General features: G+C 54.1%; 1 protein-coding gene across 4 annotated transcripts in view; it reads right to left on the minus strand.

The window, feature by feature from the left end:
- Nucleotides 1-3,176: 3,176 nt before the first annotated feature.
- The window catches only part of SYNGR1 (synaptogyrin 1), a 32,731-nt gene continuing 15,252 nt past the window's right edge, over nt 3,177-20,655 (minus strand). Inside the window, exons 2-4 of one of the 4 annotated variants that reach the window (XM_033233906.1) lie at nt 14,228-14,465; nt 12,620-12,765; nt 3,177-7,045 (exon numbers count right to left, since the gene is read on the minus strand). In XM_033233906.1, coding sequence (XP_033089797.1) covers nt 6,824-7,045; nt 12,620-12,765; nt 14,228-14,465 — 606 coding nt within the window. In that variant the 3' untranslated portion in view covers nt 3,177-6,823. Of the gene's footprint in view, nt 7,046-10,433; nt 11,246-12,619; nt 12,766-14,227; nt 14,466-20,655 lie in introns of those variants that run through there. The other 3 variants (XM_033233907.1, XM_033233908.1, XM_033233909.1) reach the window with 3 other exon arrangements.

Below are 20,655 nucleotides of genomic sequence, written 5' to 3' on the forward strand. Positions count from 1 at the left end.
TCCCTCACCCGCCCCGCGGCGCTCCTTCCCCTCGGAACCCGCTGCTCCTTGGACCTCCTGCTGACTCCGCCCACCCCGATGACCACAATCCGATTGGCTTAGCATCTCTCTCTCCCGCCCCTCTCCAGGGCGTGGGCAGAGCCAGTACCTTGACCGACGGGCCATGTCGAGGCCACGCCCACTTGCTCCTCCCACCGGGCCTGGGCTCCAGAGCCTTTTCTCGTGGGATTTTTTTTTTTTTTTTTTTGGAGACAGAGCCTCTCTCTGTTGCAGGCTGGAGTGCAGTGGCGCGATCTCGGCTCACCGCAACCTCTTCCTCCTGGGTTCAAGCGATTCTTCTGTCTCGGCCTTCCGAGTACCTGGGACTCTAGGCGCCCACCACCACACCTGGCTAATTTTTTTTTTTTTTTTGAGACAGAGTTTCGCCCTTGTTGTCCAGCCTGGAGTGCAATGGCGCCATCTCGGCTTACCGCAACCTCCACCTCCCGGGTTCAAGCTATTCTCCTGCCTCAGCCTCCCGAGTAGCTGGGATTACAGGCATGCACGACCACGCCCGGCTAATTTTTGTATTTTTAGTAGAGACAGGGTTTCTCCATGTTGATCAGGCTGGTCTCGAACTCCTGACCTCAGGTGATCCACCTGCCTCAGCCTCCCAAAGTATTAAGATTATGGGCGTCAGCCACCGCGCCTGGCCTCCGTTCATTTTCAGATTTGTGCCTTCATCAAATACATCTGGACTTCTCCATTCTCCCACAGTCATGGTGACCTTTCTGTCTCTTGACTGCCATCTGACCAGCAGAGTGGCCTTTTGAGAGCACGCACTGTTGTGGTCACCCACCCTTCGTGGCTTTACAGAGGCCTCCAGGCCCTACACTGTGGGATCCATGAGTACCTTCTGGCCTGTCCTTCCTCATTCACCTCTCCCTTCTGTGCATGCACTACACCTGCCTTCCACTACTTCCAAGCTCTTTCTCAGCCGAGGACCCCTGAGTCCCATGTCCTACCTGCAGAACTCACCAGCTTGGGTAACTCACCAGCCTGCCTGCTCACCTCCAACCACTGCTCATGGAGAGTGCTCGAGTCGAGGGTCACCTGCTCGACCGGTGATGGTCAATTTAGTCGGGGTGGTCTAAATTACATCTCATAATCTCTCCAATCCACTCTAGCACTTAGCACAATTGATATTCTTGCTTGCATGTTTAGTTGACACCATTTCCCCCACTGTGTGATCATCTCCAGGAGGGCACTGCCTACCTCCTTTGGTGTTGGACTCCCAGTGCCTAGCAAGTTTCTGGTACTTTACAGGCTCCGGGTAAATTTTTTGCCAGCTCAGGGCCACTTTATTTATTTATTTATTTATTTATTTATTTATTTATTTATTTATTTTTTGAGACGGAGTCTTACTCTGTTGCCAGGCTGGAGTGCAGTGGTGTGATCTTGGCTCACTGCAACTTCTGCCTCTCGAGTTCAAATGATTCTCCTGCCTCAGCCTCTCCTGAGTAACTGGGACTAGAGGTGCTGGCCACCACACCCAGCTAATTTTTTTTTTTTTTTGAGATAGAGTTTCGCTCTTGTTGCCTAGGCCTGGAGTGCAATGGCATGATCTCGGCTCACCACAACCTCCGCCTCCTGGGTTCAAGCAATTCTCCTGGCTCAGTCTCCCAAGTAGCTGGGATCACAGGCGTGTACCACACAGCTGGCTAATTTTGTATTTTTAGTAGAGACGAGATTTTACCATGTTGGCCAAGATGGTCTCCATCTCTTGATCTCGTGATCTACCCACCTCGGCTGCCCAAAGTGCTGGGATTATATGCATGAGCCACTGTGCCCGGGTTAATTTTTTGTTTTGTTTTGTTTAGACATGGGGGTCTCACTATGTTGACCAGGCTAGTCTCGAACTCCTAGGCTCAAGCAACCCTCCCACCTTGGCCTCCCAAAGTGCTGGGATTACAGGTGTGAGCCATGACAGCCAGCTGAAGGCCAGTAAATTTAAAAACCATATCTTGTAAAACATGTGTATGTAAAAGTATGGAAATAAGTTTGGAAGGAATGAGGCCAATCACCTAATCCTGTTTACTTCTGGGGGGTTCGGGAAGGAACCAGGATAGGAAATGGTGATGGGGCATGTATGTGGACATGTGCACACGTAAGGTTGCAAGCTCCGCCTCCTGGGTTCACGCCATTCTCCTGTCTCAGCCTCCCGAGTAGCTGGGACTACAGGCGCCCGCCACCACACTCGGCTAATTTTTTTTGTTATTTTTTTTGTATTTTTAGTAGAGACGGGGTTTCACCGTGTTAGCCAGGATGGTCTCGATCGCCTGACCTCGTGATCCACCCGCCTCGGCCTCCCAAAGTGCTGGGATTACAGGCGTGAGCCACCGCACCCGGCCTCCTTTTTTTTTTTCAAGACAGATTTTTGCTCTTGATGCCCAGGCTGGAGTGCAATGGCGCGATCTCGGCTCACTGCAACCTCTGCCTCCTGGGTTCAAGTGATTCTCCTTCCTCAGCCTCCCAAGTAGCTGGAATTACAGGCATCCGCCACCAATGCCCGGCTAATTTTTTTTTTTTTTTTTGAGACGGAGTCTGGCTCTGTCTCCCAGGCTGGAGTGCAGTGGCCGGATCTCAGCTCACTGCAAGCTCCGCCTCCCGGGTTTACACCATTCTCCTGCCTCAGCCTCCGGAGTAGCTGGGACTACAGGTGCCCGCCATCTCGCCCGGCTAGTTTTTTGTATTTTTAGTAGAGACGGGGTTTCACCGTGTTAGCCAGGATGGTCTCGATCTCCTGACCTCGTGATCCGCCCATCTCGGCCTCCCAAAGTGTTGGGATTACAGGCTTGAGCCACCGTGCCCGGCCCTTTTTTTTTTTTTTGTATTTTTAGTAGAGACAGGTTTTCACCATGCCTGTCAGGCTGGTCTCGAACTCCTAATCTCAGGTGATCCACCGGGGTAGGAGTTCCCTGGGCCTCCCAAAGTGTTGGGATTACAGGCATGAGCCACAGCACCCGGCCAATTTTACTTTTTAAAAAGATAATACATTCACAGGTTCATTGTATAATGAAAACTTAACAAACAATAATAACTAAGTAAGACATGGCCTGTCTGGGGAGACAAACGGGATGGATCATCCAAGCCAAACGCAGAATGAAGAACAAAGAAACACGGTGACACGCTGGCAATCACTGGTGGGTTCTGAGTCTTCACTTTATTACTATGTCACCAGAAGTCACCACCTTCACTTGGTTCACCACAGATGGATGGATGTCATAAAGGAGGGTGCCACGGGGCCACTGGATTCACTCGAGACTTAACCAGGTGGTGGGGGGGCCTAGAGTGGGGGCCCAGGATGGGGGCCGCCCTTCACCGCACACACACGCACACACACACACAGATATATTTATGGAGCCTTATATTATACATCTTATATATAGAAAATATATATATTTATACTATACACAGGCAGTAACGCTGCGGGAGGGGCCAGGGCACCGACAAGGGCTGTGCGCACCAGGGCATGGGGAGTGTCAGGTCAAGTGCATCGCTAGGAGGCAGCCGGCCCAGTCCCTTCTCCCATAAACTCTTGGGAGGGGCATTCCCCCTTTCGTGCTCCTTAGAGAATCAAAGGGGTCTTGGGCCAAGGTTAGGGGTCCCCCAGGGCTAACAGGCAGGGGCTCTTGGTTACATGGGGAAACCTGGGATCCCCGAGGCTTCGAAGATCAAGAATCACCAGGGAAGGATGGAGTGGGGAACTAACGTCAGTCCCCTGGGAATTAGCCCCTCAACTGCAATACCCCAGGTGGATCAGGAGCCGTGCAGGCAGGACAGTCTGTGACTGCCCAGGATGAGCCAACTCAGAAGGCAGAAGACCTGGCTCCTGAACCTCTCCCTCTGTGCTTGACCTTGGACGAGTCGCTGTCTCCCTATCCCAGACTCTGCCAACTCTAAGGGTCCTTGCGACTCTACACTTACGCGAAACCTTTTTTTCCTGGGCCCTCTCTTGTGCTTGATGGGGAGGAGGGAGCCACCCTGCAGGGTCCAGCTGCAGCAGGGCCCTTCTCCAAGGAAAGCTTTGGGAGCAAGGGAGAAGCAGGGGAGGGCAGCTGGGAAGAAAAGGGATACCAGACAGAGTCGGGCCTGGGGTCCCCCAGGGGCTGTCCTCTGCCAACAGAAGGAGCGAGCTTCCCCATGAACCTTCCAGGGCAGAGTCAGGAGCCCTGGGTCCCATCCAGATCCCACCCTCCATCTCTCACCCTCTCTCATCTCCATCCTGGGCAGGTCCCTGTCAGAGTCCAGCCTGATGGGGAAGATCATGCCTGGGAGTGCTTCTGGGCTGAACCCAGGAAGAGTGAGGGATTCTTCGTGAGATGACTCAGCAACCCCCATTCTTGGCAGGAGTCTTGACAACTTTTCCTGCCTAGGGTGGCAGGCAGGGCCTGTAACAAACACCCAGGATGGAGTTAAGCTTACCTGGTACCCTGCCCTCCAGCTGAGGATCACCAGCAGCTGGCTGGCACCCAAGGAGAAACAGATGGGCAGCACCCTGAGGTCTCCTAGTGCCCATCAGCAGGGGAGGGTCAGAACATCTCACAGCCTCTTGTGGTGGGCACAGAACTTCACTCTGCCATAAACACTCCTGCACTCACTTACACCCTCGCCTATGGCCTGGTATAGGGTTCACTCTTCAGGCCAGCAGATAACCTGCCCCCATGCTTGTCCCATTTGGGCCACCTGGCAGGGGGGACTGTGGACAGAGCCCCTTCCCCAGATTAGAAAATGAAGTCAGCAACAACTAGCTGTCACTCAGCTGCCTGGGGTCCTCTCCATCACTGCTGTCCCTTGGGAGGACTTGGACAGACCTGAGTTTAGATCTGTGTTCCACTGCCAACTTGCCTATACTTGCCGAGCCTCAGTTTCCCTTCTGTTAAATGGGGACAATGGTACTACTTCTCTGCTTAGGACTTCCTCCTCTTTCCCTTAACTCTGGCCAGGCTTTAGGGCCATTGAAGCAGGGACCACCCGTGCCCTTGGTATCGCCAGCACAGGGGCTGGATAACTGCTGAATGAGTAAGCAGGTGAGGGATCGCCTGCCTCTTAGGATTCTTGGAGGGGGGATGGGGGGATGGTGGTGGAAACACCCAGCTCTGGGCCCGTCCACCACCTGCTCTACTCTGCTCCCTGAGGGATGGGCCAGTGGACACTGGGTGGACAGGGGGATGGGCCCCCAGTGCTCTCCTACACCTCCCTGTCCCTTACAGCTCAGTGAGGAGCCCACCTTGTTCAAGAATCGACCTGCCCCCACTCAGAAGAGATTATGACCTCCTCAGACCTCACAGCCCTTTTTTTGCCTTTGGGTCACCTGCCACCCTCTCCCCCACAGCCCGTGGTCTTCCCTGGGCCTCCCATGCCTCAGGGGCTCTTGCCTGTGTCATCCTGGGGGCAGTGTCTCTTCACAGCTGCAGCCCAGGAGCTGACTTGGCTGATTCCAAAACCACTGTCCTTGCTGCTCTGCCTCCCATAGGGAAGCTGGCTCTGCAGTGGGCCTTCTGGAAGGCCAAGGAAACACCTCTCATGCCCTTGGCTGCTACAGCCCCTGAACCCTGACTGACGCCAGATGAGAGGAGAGGTGACATAGCATCCCAGATCAGTTCTGTTTCCTGGGAGGTCATAAGGGCAGGGAATTGAGGCACCTGCTGGGCAGCTGGGGCCAAGAAACCCAGGCATTAGGCCCAGCTTTGCCACTCACTCACCGTGACCTTGGGCCAGTCACACCCTCATCTGTGCCTTGTTGACCACCCAGCCCGAGGTAAGGGCTTAGTGAGCCCTCCTAGAGGCAAGGACAGTGATCAGTCCTCTGAGAGACCACGAAGGGGTTTGCTGGAGCCCCCTGGAACAAGCGTCTGTGGGACATGCAGAGCACAGAGCAGCACCTGGGGCGAGCCCTCTCGGAGGAGGCCAAGGGCCAGGGGTAGTACCAGGGGGATGTGGGCGGAGGGACCTGGAGGTGGGGCTGTCCCCAGGGGAGGAGGAACAGCTGGGGCAGAATGGGCCCTTGACTTGCAGCAGAATCAGGGTGTCTCAAGGGGCTGAGGGCCCAAAGGCCTCCCAGAATGACAGTAACACTGAGCAGGGAAGCCCCAAGCGTGGGGATGGGGGGAGGTGGGTGGCCAGGGAAGAGCATGTGGTCTGCAGGTGGGCAGCCTGGCCTTGGCCCCACCTCTATCACTAGCTGCCTGAGTGACTCTGGGCAAGTAATCTTGACCTCTCTAGACTTCAGTTTCCTCAACCATAAAATGGAGACAGCCCTGACACTCTTAGTAGGGCTGCCAGAGCAGGGTGACAGCCCCCAGTGTCCTGTGGTTGTTCACACTCACCCTATGACCAAGCCACGGTGTAGCCACACTTCCCAGCATTATCTGGGTCTGTCTTTCCCACCATTCTGGCCTCTGGTACCACCAGGGCTTCCTCCACAGCTCACTGCTCCCTTTTCCAGAGGCCGTTTTGGTTAATTTCACCACCCATGCCCAGCACAGGCCGGATGCCCAGCAGGTGCTCAAGGAATGCTTGATGACACAATGTATGAATGCAAATACCCCGGCCCCCACCCTCTAGGCCCCTGGGGGGCACATGCCCTGGGATATACTTGCACACATGTAGACAGTCCCCAACACTGGACTGCCCCAGCCCTGCCCTGAGCTACCCTGGACCTCAGTGGGACACGGCAGAGGCTGATGAGGTGCTGGGCAGGGCAGCTTGGGAGGGAGCAGGGGCTGGCTGTGGAGGGAGCGGACAGATGGGAGAGGGGGCGGGGGCAGGTGGTCACTGTGGCTCAGTAGCCCTGCGACTGGTAGCCCTGGGGCTCGGTGTCGAAGGCGTTGGCCGGCTGCTGGTAGGTGCCGCCCATACCGGCGGGATCCGGCCCAGTGTTGGGCTCCACGTAGGGTGCGTAAGGCATGCTGGAGTCCTGGCTGGGGTCCATGTAGTCCTGGGAGAAGAGGGCCGAGTCGGCGCCAATCTGGTACCGCTGGAAGGCCAGCATGGCCTGGCCCGCCTAGGGACGAAGGCCGGCGGGGACAAGGACAGGCGGGAGGGGGTGGTTAGGGGAGAGACAGACAAGGGCACTGGGTTAGTGGTGGTTAGTTCACAGGACACAGGAAGGAGAGGATTAAAGATCTTCAAAGCACCAAACATGAGACCAAGCTTGGCTGTGGAGAAAGAAGGCTGTTCTCACAGCCATCCCCGGAAATGCCCAAAACCATATCGTCCAGCCAGAAAGTACCCCAGAAGTCACCTGCCCCTGTCTCCCAATCCCAGAGGTCTGTCTGGGCTACCAAAAGTTCTAGATCTCCATTATGGAGTGTTAAGATGGCTCAAAGGCTCACAACAGCCTCCTTAAAAAAAGCTTCTCAGCGGGACAAAGGACTGTTGGCATCTCCTAAGAGCCATTCTTTTGTCTCTCTTGCAGCTAGGCATGGCCATGTGACTACGTTTTGGCCAATGGGATACCCTCATGTTCTTTGTCCCACCCTCTGACCTGATGCCTGGAATGCAGATGTGATGGCTGTAACTCTAGTTGCTAAAAGGGACCACAAAGACCATGCACCAAGCCTGTAGGAATGAAAGATGCCTGGGGGCCAGGCACTGCGGCTCATGCCTGTAATCCCACAACTTTGACAGGCCAAGGTGGGAGGATCGCTTGAGGCCAGGCGATCAAGACCAGCCTGGGCTAAAATATGCATCTCTGGCATATTGACTATGTTGAGTTAAAGGCACTTGAAAAACAGCAGGCACAATAACAATCTGACCTCCTTCTTGAAAGCAGGAGAGGCCAGGCGCGAAGGCTCATGCCTGCAATCCCAGCACTTTGGGAGGCTGAGGTGGGTGGATCACTTGAGGTCAGGAGTTCGAGACCAGCCTGGCTAACATGGTGAAACCCCATCTCTACTAAAAATTAAAAAATGAGCCCGGTATGGTGGTGAGTGCCTGTAATCCCAGCTACTCGGGAGATGAGGCAGGAGAATGACTTGAACCCAGGAGGCGGAGATTGCAGTGTCCTGAGACAGCACCACTGCACTCCAGCCTGGGCGACAGAGTGAGACTTTCTCTCAAAAAAAAAAAAAAAAGAAAAAAAAAAGACCAGCTTGGGCAACATAGCAAGACCCCATCTCTACCAAAAAAATCCACAAAAAACAAATTAGCCGGGCATAGTGGTGCTCGCCTGTAGTCCCAGCTACTCAGGAGGCTGAGGTGGGAGGATTGCCTGAGCCTATGGGTTTGAGGCTGCAGTGAGCTATGATCCAGCCTGGGCAACAGAGTGAGACCCTGTCTCTGAAAAAAATAGGAAAGATGCCTGCGTCACTGAAGACCTCTGGAGCCACTATGCCAGCCTTGGGCCCCTTCCACAGTCTTGGACTTGGTTGAAATCACTGTTGTTTGGGATTTCTGTCACCTGCTGTTAAACCTAATTCTAAGTGAGAAACTGAGTTAAATAGAGTGAAACATGTTTCAGGATCATCCGACTTGGCAGAGCCCTGACTATTCAATGTGACTGCGCCTGGCCTGAAGCTCTCCCCGCCCCCTTTTTTTTGTCTCCACAGATCTCAGATTGGGAGAGACTTGTCTACAGCACACATGCATGGTTAGGAAGTTATTTTTCAATGAAAGCAATTAGGTTGTTATTAAGGACAATGACACTGACCACACTGAGCTAAGTCAAAGTTTAAGTAAATCAAACTTGTCATTAGAAAACCAGCTTAGAGGTTTATTGCAAAAGCCTTCTCCAGAAACTTTCCCGGCCCAGGGAATCTGCTTGTAATGGGAATGTGCTGATACTCTCCAGACCCCTGGAGGGCTGGGAAGATTGAGGCCTAGAAAAGGAAGCGTCGTGGCAGAGTTACTGCTAGAACCCATCCCTAAACATGGGGTCCTACCGCTTCCCCTTCCCAGGTCAGGGCACCCTCACCTCCTTCCCTTTGATTGGCCCCTGACAAGGAACTAAGTCAACCAACAACCTAAAAGAGTCACTTAGTGAAGAGGTAGAGAGTGAACATACCTAGTGTTTTATTCCACAAAGTTCCAGAAACCCAGTGACTGGGCATTTCCTTTTCTTTTCTTTCTTTTTTTTTTTTTTTTGAGACGGAGTCTCGCTCTGTCACCCAGGCTGGGGTGCAATGGCGCAATCTCGGCTCACTGCAACCTCTGCCTCCTGGGTTCAAGTGATTCTCCTACCTCAGCCTCCCGAATAGCTGGGATTACAGGCGCCCACCCACCACCCCAAGCTAATTTTTGTATTTTTAGTAGAGACGGGGTTTTGTCATGTTGGCCAGGCTGGTCTCGAACTCCTGACCTCAGGTGATCTGCCCGCCTTGGCCACCCAAAGTGCTGGGATCACAGGCATGAGCCACCACACCCAGCTAGGACATTACCTTTTGATTGTACTCATTGACCAAAGTTCTGAGGGGCAGCCCTTTCTGGGAGGTGGGTTTTTAAAGCAAAGTGCCAGTGCCTTGGGAAAGGCAGACCAGGTCTAAAGAAATTAGGCTAAGGTGCGGCCCTCTGGGGTTTCCCACTATGTTGGTATGAGGTCCTGGCTGCTGGGGGCTCAGATGCCAGAGCCTGAAGAAGCAGGGGAGGTGAAGAGCCCCCTGAGGGTACACTTGAGCCCTGGCCAGCCCACTGGGACAGAATGAATGAACCTTGAGAGCAATGTCTGTAGACTCGGTTCTTCCCGAGCTCCCTGGCTCTACTGTCCAGGCTGGTTTCCTGTACAGAGGCAGAGGGCTGGAGCAGATAACCCCTACTGACCCTTCTAGCGAGAAGCCTCTGGCCGTAGACACTCATACTGTCTCTGTGGTCAGCTCTCCGCCCTCACTAAGTCACAGCTTCATTTGGGCAACCAGTTTACGGGGCCACAAGACAGCAGCAAAGGAGAGGCCTGGGCCCCCGCTGGCCTGGGCTGCAGAGGGAGGATGGGAGTTCTGATGAGCCCAGGGACCTCATGGTCCCCTGGCCCCACTTTCTCAGTGCAGGTGCCCTCTCTGCAGCATCTCCAGTGTGCAACAGGCAGTTTGCGTCTGCACTGGGATGCCTCCAGTGCCAGGAAGCTCACTCTCGGTGTGCTCAGGCCCTGGCAGGGTTGAGGCATTGCTTTGGGGAACTGTCTGTGCTCCACCAACCTCCTCAACTCCTGCAGAGAGCGGAGGAATGGGTGAGCTCCTGCCCAGGCAGCCGGGGGCCCCCAGGAGGAAACCTGTGTAGAACCAGAAACCAAAATCCTTTGGAGGAACAAGGATTCATCACCTGAGAATTACTCTCAAAGTAGAGATTCTGGAGGTGCCCCTGACTCTCTGGAGAGAAGAATGAATGAATGAATGAACGAATGAATGAATGAATGAGTGAGTGAATGAATGAGTGAGTGAATGAATGAATGAGTGAATGAATGAACGAAAGAGCTTACATTTATTGAGCATGCTTGCCCTGTGCTGGCCTTTGTTTCGTTGGCACAACAGCCTTGAGAGGTTTGTCCATTATCACCCCTCATTTCAGGTAAGTGGACTAAGGCTTAGAAAGGGGCAGGGGTTTGTCAGGGTCACACAGCACATGAGGACAGAGCCAGACCAGGAGTCCTCTGACATCCTCGGCCAGGCCGCTCACCCTGAGGACAGTGAGGTCACTCTTCACACCACTGTGAAGGGAGAGGCTATTGCTCTGCACCCACAGCTCAGCAACGGAGGCCATGAATGCCTCCGGGTAGCCCACGTATGGGGCCACCGCCAACCTGGTAAATGCCCACGGCTGTCCACTTGGAAGAGATTTTGATGTGTTTGTTTTCTCCTCCCCAGCCTGTGGGCTCCTGGAGCCAAGGACCCCACCTAATTCATCACTAGGCACAAAACAGCTGCTCAATAAATGTTTACTGAATGAAAGAACGCATGAAGAATAAACGAAGGAGGCCGTGAAGGAATGAATGAGTCAGTGAAGAACCTGAATCCGTTCCTCAAGCCAGCCTTCCACTGCCCTGCATGCCCTGGCATCTTGGACATTTCTGGCACTAGGTTGCTCCTGCCACCTCACCGCCAGGGGTGATACAGGGATGCCGGCCTCTGCAAGCCAGGGAGGCCTACGGCTGTGCCGAGGCAGGGAACAGTGTGCTGTACTCCTCCTGGAAGCTTAGGTCCTTGAATCTCCGCACGGCCAGGGCTGCGGTCAGGCTCTGCCAGGAGAGAGCAGGGGTGAGGCCGGTGGGGAAGAGCTGGAGAGGTACCAAGGAGGGAGGGCTGGCTTCAGGGGGCCGGGCAGGCACCTGTCAGTCAGGTACTTCAGACCCATGGCTAGAAATCATCCACTACTCCTCTGTGAGGCCCGCCCCTAAGCTCCTCCCGTAGGCTGGGTGGTCCCCACTCCTGGGGCACCTTCTCTGGACTGAGATCCCCTGGGGTCACCAGGTTCTTCCTACCCAGTCCTGAGGACACCGAGGGCTGGAGCAGCCAAGGCTGGCCCACTAGGGCCTGAACCACGGGTCTCCTCCTCCAAACGCTTTTAATATTGTGGGGGAGATGGGTATACCCCCAAAACATGGATATCCAGGGGCCCTCAAAAAGAAAAAGAAGTCACCCCAGGGCAAGCCCAGGAGGATGGGGGAAACAGGGAGGGCTGGCGGCTTGTATGTAGCCTCCAGGGTCTCCTTGCAGGAGGCTGGGCCCAGAACTGCTGGCCAGCCCAGAGGGGAGGCAGCTGTGGGTTATGGGGAGGGCTCTTGGGATGGGACTATGGAGTTGAGGTGACCCTAGATCTCTGCAGAAGGGTGATTAGGAGAGAAGAAACAGAGATGAGCCAGACCAGCAGGAAAGAGGGGCCGGCCGAGCTGTTGTGCTGCCTGGCCTCCAGTCGGCCAGCCCACGGCCTGCTGGGCCTAGAGACATGCTTAGTTTGACACACACAATATATTGTTTAAACCTGAATAAATTTCCAACACTTCAAGATCAGATTTCATGTAAAAATTCAGACTTCTGCCTTGTCTATGTCCCTATTCCTGCTTGGCAGCCGAGCAGAGGTACCCTCTTAGAACAGGCACGCATGTGTCACCTGGCCCGCTCATGGCTCTCAGGTCCTGCCTGGCCCATGTGCATCTGATATCGACACCTGTTTTCCCCAAATCCTACCCCCTCGTTTTACGGACGGGAAGACAGAAGCTAGGAAAAATTAGAGGCAGCCCCAATGGGAACCTCCTAATTCCTAGGCAGGGCTTCCCTAGCCTCAAACCCTGCAAGCCTCACCTTCATGTCTAGGCCTCTGCTTTCTCATCTGTGAAAGGGGATAATAAACAACTCATCCACCCAGAGTGGTTTTGAGCGGGGGTGGTCCATGACTCCCAGGAAGGCTGCTCTGCACCACAGTGAGGGTCTGCCATCTCCAGTGACTGTGCTGCCCCCAAGGGCTGCAGCCTCCTTGCTGAGGGAGGCAGCACCACTGTGGGCGCCGCAGAGACAGGCAGGCAGAAGAGGGAGCGAGGGTGGTGTGGGTTCCCGGAGGCAGAGCGGGCTCGGGGCTAGCAAAAGGCCACCAGTCCAGGGGCTCAGTGGGGAAAGGGGGCGAGTGTGGGCTGGTGGGCGGTGGCTGTACTCACCCAGGTGAAGATGGAGAAAAAGGAGAAGGCGATGGCGGCCCGGGCTGCGTCCGTCCCTTCGTTCAGCGGATTGTCCTTGGGCTTGGAGACCTGCCACTGGTTGGCCAGGTAGCAGAAGCCCACGAACCAGAGGAAAGCCCAGAAGGCTGGGGGAGTCCCAGTGCCGGGCAGAACGGGCAGTGCCATACATGGGGTAGAGGGTGAGTGGGGAGAAAATGGGGAAGCCGAGGAACACGGGGACATTCAAGAGCGCATCTCCCATGCTCCCCCACCCCCAAAGGGAGAGGCAAGGGGGGCAGGGGAAGAAAGAGGGGAGCCAAGAGAAGATGCAGGCGAGAAGAGGGAAGCCAGCCAGATACAGTGGGGAGGAGGCCACAGACAGGGCAGGGTCAGGGCCAGACAGAGGAGAGCCACGGGCAGTGAGAGGGGAGGATGGAGGGAGAGACAGAGAGAGAAGGCAATCAACTCAGGCCGCATTTCTGCAGCCTCTGCCAAACCCCCATCTCCAGTCATACCCCTGATATGGGTCCCCCTGGTCCACCCCTGATGCCTGCAGCTCTGCAGGTAGGAAGACCCCAACCCCCAGGCTGCCAGACAAATGAGGTGTGGGGAGGAGGACGAGGCTGGGGCAAGGATGGCAGCTTGGCTGGGTGGGCTTCGACTTCTAACGTGCTAAGACCCGACAGAGCCCCAGGTTTAGTGAGGGGTCCACTGAGAGCCGAGCCTGGGGGCGTCAGCAGTGGGAGCCTCACGGCCACACAATCTCCTGTGAGTGCCCAGGTCTCCCCAGAGAAGCCCAGACCTGCTCAGGACAAGGGGTGCATCTGCCAAGCAGGTGGGGTACCCACCTGGGGCCCAGCCCACCTCCCAGAGGCACTGCCAGGGAACCCTGAGGCTCTGCGGAAGTTTGAGAACCATTCATTCAATTCTAGTTCCTTCTAAAACTAGGCCTCATGACCTGCCTTCAGCCTGGCTTATCCTGAGAGCTCCAGGCTTAGAACTAGGGCTTGGTCCCAGTCCAGAGACCCAAGCCTCAGAACAGCGAGGCTGAAGCCTGGGGTTCTGACCCCTGAAAGCATCCACCAATCAGATTCCTGGAACACACGGGGCAGAGGTCAGGGTGCCTCTGCCAAAGGCTGCTTCTGAAGGGCAAAGGGCAGCAGGTCAGGGTGGCTCTACAGGTCCAGGCCCTGGTCCTGCCAAGGTCGGGCTGGGAGGGGTGGGGAGGCTGAGGCTCCCCAGTCACCGCCTTGCTTAGTCCTCATGAGGCTGCCCCAGGGAGGTGGCACAGAAGAGGCCACTGAAACACGGGCCAAGCCAGGGGGGCTGGGACATTACAGTGGCATCCATGGGTCCCTTAGACTAGAAGGAACTAGAACCCCACCCACGCTCCCCTGCCTGTGGCAGCATGGGTTATTCTGGAGTCCCAGGCCCTGTCCTGGTCCCATCTTTCCTGCTGCCAGCCATGTGACCCTGAGTCTGTCCATTCACCCGCCTGCACCTCATTTCCTCATCTGGAAAATGGGAAGAAAGGTGGCAGCCACCTCCTATGGCCGGGACAGTCCTCTGCAGACTCTGTGCAGGGGGTACCCGCTGGGTGGGGCTCACCCGAGACACCGATGTCAGACAAGACGGCTTTCTTGCGGTCCTTGACGCTGCTGATCTGTGGGAAGTACACGTCCAGGGCCAGGTACAGCAGGCAGGTGAGGAAGGCGAGCACACCCACGGCCACGCCATAGCTGCAGGCGTTGGGGTTGCGGTTGTAGATGCAGAACTCCTCTCCCTCGGAGGCGCTGTTGAGGTAGCCCTCGTTCACGATGGAGCCGAACACCACTATGGAGAACAGCTGTCGGGGGCGGGGCCACACCTTAGACGTGGGCAGAGCCCTGCCTGACACCACCCAGGGAGGCTGCCACCCTCGCCTGCTGCCTGGCCCTCCATGAGCTACAAGGCCCAGGTGAAGCAGGCATTTCAGAGCGGGGTCCCCAGAGCAACTTCTGTGGATCACACAATGCAGGTGGGTGTCCATCACTTCCTTCCTCAGCCACAGGCACTGAGGACCCTCTGACCATAGATGTGGCCTCTTCCACCACCCCTCAGCCAGGTCTTAAAGGTCTTCCCGGGCACTGACACCAAGATATCCTGGGACTGGACCCACCCCAAATAACAAGGAGCCATAGGCCCTCCTGGGTTGTGAACCTGTCCAGCCCCCACCCCCAGGCTGACTCCTCCAGAAGCTGGCATGCGCTGGGCCCCATCTTGTGTTCCCCCTCCCTCTGCAGAGCTGTGGGCTGGTCTGGGGTCTCAGGCCCCTACCCAGACCCGGCAAGTGGATGGAGTGATGAATGAAAAAATAGGCCGGGCGCGGTGGCTCAAGCCTGTAATCCCAGCACTTTGGGAGGCCGAGACGGGCGGATCACGAGGTCAGGAGATCGAGACCATCCTGGCTAACACGGTGAAACCCCGTCTCTACTAAAAAATACAAAAAACTAGCCGGGCGACGTGGCGGGCGCCTGTAGTCCCAGCTACTCGGGAGGCTGAGGCAGGAGAATGGCGGGAACCCGGGAGGCGGAGCTTGCAGTGAGCTGAGATCCGGCCACTGCACTCCAGCCCGGGCGACAGAGCGAGACTCCGTCTCAAAAAAAAAAAAAAAAAAAAAAAAAAAAAAAAAAAAAAAAGAAAAAATATAGTGGGCTAGGGGCGGTGGCTCATGCCTGTAATCCCAGCACTTTGGGAGGCCAAAGCAGGAGGATCACTTGAGCTCAGCAGTTGGAGACCAGCCTGGGCAACATGGCAAAACCTCGCGTCTACTAAAAAATACAAAAATTACCCAGGTATGGTGGTGCATGTCTGCAGTCCCAGGTACCAGGGAAGATGAGAGGGAGGACCTCTTGAACCCAGGAGGCGGAGGTTTTAGTGAGCCATGATCATGCCACTACACTCCAGCCTGGGTGACAGAGAGAGTCTCTGTCTCAAAAACAAACAAACAAATAAAAAAAACAAAAACAAAAACAAAAACTCTCGGGCCAGGCATGGTGGCTCACGCCTATAATCCCAGCACTTTGGGAGGCAGAGGCAGGTGGATCATGAGGTCAGGAGTTTGAAACCCAGCCTAGCCAACATGGTGAAACCCCATCTTTACTAAAACACAAAAATTAGCCGGGCATGGTGGCAGGCGCCTGTAATCCCAGCTACTCGGGAGGCTGAGGCAGTGAACCTGGGAGGGGGAGGTTGCAGTGAGCCGAGATTGAGCCACTGCACTCTAGCCTGGGCAACAGAGCAAGGCTCTGTCTCAAAAAAAAAAAAAAAAAAAAAAAAAAAATCTATGTTTATGTGTGTATTATATAGAAAATAACAATGGACACAATTCTGCCAGATACAGGGCACCCTGCATGATCCCAAGGATATTACACATGCTATCTCACTGACCCTCCTACAAGATATGGCAAGAAGTGATGGGATATCACTTCTGGGAGTAAGTGACAAAGGATTTCTGCTTCCATCTTGCTCATCCTCTCCTCCCCCACTTCCTGGTTGCTCTGATGAAAGCTGTTGTGTTTTGGGCTACCCTTTGGAAAGATACGCATGGCAAGGAACTGAGGGAAGTCTTCAGCCAACTGCCCACAGGGAACTGGGCTCCTCAGTCCAACACCCACAAGGAATTGAATCCTGCCAATACCATGTCAGCGAGCTTAAGAATGGATCCACTCAGGCCAGGCACAGTGGCTCATGCCTGTAATCCCAGCACTTTGGGAGGTTTAGGTGGGCGGATCACCTGAGGTCAGGAGTTCGGGACCAGCCTGGCCAATACGGTGAAACCCTGTCTCTACTAAAAATACAAAAAGTAGCCGGGCATAGTAGCACATGCCCATCATCCAGTTACTTGGGAGGCTGAGGCAGGAGAATTGCTTGAGCCCAGGAGAATTGTTTGCTGGGCCTAGGCGGAGGTTGCAATGAGCCAAGATTGTGCCACTGCATTCCAATGTGGGTGAGAGAGCGAAACTCCATCTCAAAAAAAAAAAAAGGCCAGGCACGGTGTCTCTCACGCCTGTAATCCCAGCACTTTGGGAGGCCGAGGTGGGCAAATCACGAGGTCAGGAGATTGAGACCATCCTGGCTAATGTGGTGAAATCCCGCCTCTACTAAAAATACAAAACATTAGCTGGGTGTGATGGCACATGCCTGTGGTCCCAGCTACTTGGGAGGCTGAGGCAGGAGAATCACTTGAACCTGGGAAGTGGAGGTTGCAGTGAGCCAAGATCATGCCACTGCACTCCAGCTTGGGCAACAGAGGGAGACTCTGTCTCAAAAAAAAAAAAAAAAAAGGATCTACCCTCAGCTGAGCCTTCAGATGAAACCACAGCCCTACCTGATGCTGTGATTACAGCCTGTTAGAGACCCTGAGGCAGTGGCACCAGCTAAGCAGATTCCTCACCCACAGAAACTGTCAGATAACAAATATTTCTTGTTTTAAGCCTTATGTTGTAGGGCAATTTATTATGCAACAATAGCTTGCCAATACACCCTGCACCATCAGCATTTTGCAGATAAGACAGTTAAGGCTCAGCTATTGTTAACACACCCAAAGTCATACAATTGGTCAGTGACAGAGCTTGGCTTCAAATCCAGGGTACCTGACTCTAAAGTTCATGCTTTTTGGCTGGGCGTGGTGTCTCACGTGTGTAATCTCAGCACTTTGGGAGGCTGAGAAAGGAGGATCACTTGAGTCCAGGACTTCAAGACCAGCCTCAGCCTCCTGAGTAGCTGGGACTGTAGGTGTTCACCACCATGCCTGGCTAATTTTTTGTATTTTTAGTAGAGATGGAGTTTTGCCATATTGGCCAGGCTGGTTTTGAACTCCTAACTTCAAGTGATCCACCAGCCCCACCCTCCCAAAATGCTGGAATTACAGGCGTGAGCCACCATGCCCGGCCAGAAACTATAATTGCTTTTTTTTTTTTGAGATGGACTTTTGCTCTTGTTGCCCAGGCTGGAGTGCAATGGTGCAAACTCGGTTCACCACAACCTCTGCCTCCTGGATTCAAGTGATTCTCTTGCCTCAGCCTCCCAAGTAGCTGGGATTACAGGCATGCGCCACTACACCTGGCTAATTTTGTATTTGTAGTAGAGATGGGGCTTCTCCATGTTGGTCAGGCTGGTCTCAAACTCCCGACCTTAGGTGATCTGCCCACCTCAGCCTCCCAAAGTGCTGGGATTATAGGAGTCAGCCACCACGCCCGGCCTCAGAAACTACAATTTCAATGTGAGTTGAACACATTTTCTTCCATGGCTGATGCCCAGGATGGGTAATGATTCCAGGACGGGTATGGGAAAAATATGAGAAGCATTCTTAATATTATCTTATATCTTTAAGATGCCTATAGTTTACAGGGATTTTATAATGCACAGGATATATTAGTACAGTAGCAGCATATATAAAACCAATAAATCTATATTGAATGGGAGGATTGGTGCAAACATTTTTCCTGAAAGGAAGACATGATGAAAAGTTTAGAGACTGGTCGGGTGCCGTGGCTCACGTCCATAATCCCAGCACTTTGGGAGACCACGACGGGTAGATCACTTGAGGTCAGGAGTTTGAGACTAGCCTGGCCAACACAGTGAAATTCTATCTCTACTAAAAATACAAAAAATCAGCTGGGCATGGTAGCACACGCCTGTAATCCCAGCTACTTGGAAGCCTGTGACAGGAGAATGGCTTGAACCCGGGAGCTGGAGGTTGCAGTGAGCCAAGATCGTGTCATTGCACTCCAGCCTGGGTGACAGAGCGAGACACTGCCTAAAAAAAAAAAAAAAAAGGTTAGAGACCACTGGGTTAGGATGCTCTGTGTTAACGGGGATTCTGACCTGAACGTGCCCAGCAGATGAACGGGGGCACACAGTGTAGTACATCCATACATTGGACAATTTTCCAGCCATAAAAAGGAACAGCCAGCCTGGGCAACATTGTAAAACCACATCTCTACAAAAAATACCAAAATTAGCTGGGTATGGGCAGGGCGCAGTGGCTCACATCTGTAATCCCAGCACTTTGGGAGGCCAAGGCGGGCGGGTCATGAGGTCAGGGGATCGAGACCATCCTGGCTACCATGGTGAAACCCCATCTCCACTAAAAATACAGAAAATCAGCCGGGCGTGGTGGCACGTGCCTGTGGTCCCAGCTACTCAGGAGGCTGAGGCAGAGGAATTGCTTGAACCTGTGAGGCGGAGGCTGCAGTGAGCCGAGATTGCATCACTGCACTCCAGCCCTGCGCGACAGAGCGAGACTCCGTCTCAAAAAAAAAAAAAAAAAAAAATTAGTTGAGTATGGTGGCATGCACCTGTGGTCCCAGCTAGTCGGGGGACTGAGGTGGGAGGATTGCTTGAGCTTGGGAGTTTGAGACCAGCCTGGGCAATATAGCAAAACCCCATCTCTACAATAAATAAATTATAAATTATAAAAAAGAAAAAAATGTACACTGAATTATACAACATTAAAATGGTATGTTATGCTAATCTGGCCACAGTAAAAAAATGAAAGGATTCTGAAGCTGTGTTCTAATTCAGCCATGGGCACAGACGTGGGCAGCGGTGGCCCGTGAGCCACCATTTGCCAGTCCTGATTTGGGAAGACCCCATGACCATGAGACTTCAGACCCATGAGGGCATCGGGGCCCACAGCTCTGCCTCTTACAGGCTCTGCAGCCATCACCCCTCGAGTGGAGAGGGCTATTTATACTGTCCCCAATTGGCAGAGTAGAAAAACTAAGGCTCAGAAAGAGAAGGTGGCACTGTTGTCAGCAGCAGAGGCTGAAGTTGAACCCAGGTTTCCTGATTCCCAGACCTGTGTTCTTTTCCACCTGGCCAAGCTGAGTCTCAGCCTCAGGTGGGCCCTGAGGAAGGGGTGGAATTTACTCCCAGAGACCTAAGGGATCAGGCAGAGGGCCAGCAGGGAGAAAGGCTGGGAGGGTAGCCTCAGTGTGACTGGGGATCAGGTGGCTCGACTCAGTCTCAAGTCTGGTGCTCAGAGGCACAGTGGGGAGCGCCTTTGAAGTCAGGACTTCAGAGCCATTGTCAAAGGGGCTCCTGAGCTACTGACAAACCAAGACAAGCAAGGCAGACCCTGAACACTGGGAGATGTGCAGTACATGGCCAGCTGTCTGGGCCGTGGACTGCACAACTCCATGGACTGTTAGTCACACAACCCCTTGCACTGATGTACTGTAACAAGTCCAAGGCTCCTACCAGAAAACTGTCAGGTGGGGAATTTGAGGCCCAGTCCTGGATGTCACCAGATGCTACCAAACCAGAACAGAAAAGCCTCCCGATCAGAAAGAGACTTCAGACACTGAGGAATCATACAGACCTGCCAATTCAAATCCAAGGCCTGCTGCTTATACTGGGTAGCCTCAGGCAAGTGACTTAGCCTCTCCAAGCCTCAGATTGGTCCTCTGTAAAAATTAACATCCCCTCTGGGGCTGATGGGAGAATTAGAGCAAGTACCCAGAGCAGAGCTTTTCATAACGTTCATTTCCTCTCTAGAGGCCCCAGAAAAGAGGAATAACACCAGGAAGGCCCCTCTCGAACACTTACTAACAGACACGTGCTCCCAGGGGCTGGAGGATACCCCACTGCTGCCACCGCTGAAAATAACTGTGGATCTCCTTCCAAAACCAGAACAGTATCAGGCTCCCCAAAGACAGAGAGGAGGTGGGAGGGGAAACAGGCAGGCAGAAGCCTGGGCCCTCAGGACAGCAGAGGAGGAACCATTAAGACTGGGCTCTCCTGGGCGACAGAGGCAGGGAGTCCTCAGAGAGGCCAGGAGGAAAGTGCTGGAGAGGATGTGTCCCCAAGAGGGTGCAGAGCAAGAGCAAAACAGTGTCGGAGGGACCGGGTGGGGCCCCACGGTCCCAGCAGACACCTGCCTCGGTCAGGCATTCATCACAGGTCACAAGTTTCTCGGCTCCTGGCACTGCGCTGGGAGAGGCACCAGGCGGTAATTCAGTCCAACAGACCCTGCTGTGGGAGCCGATTGT

Source organism: Trachypithecus francoisi, unplaced genomic scaffold, assembly GCF_009764315.1.
Source record: "Trachypithecus francoisi isolate TF-2019V2 unplaced genomic scaffold, Tfra_2.0 Lachesis_group14, whole genome shotgun sequence".
In the NCBI taxonomy this organism is placed as follows: Eukaryota; Metazoa; Chordata; class Mammalia; order Primates; family Cercopithecidae; genus Trachypithecus; species Trachypithecus francoisi.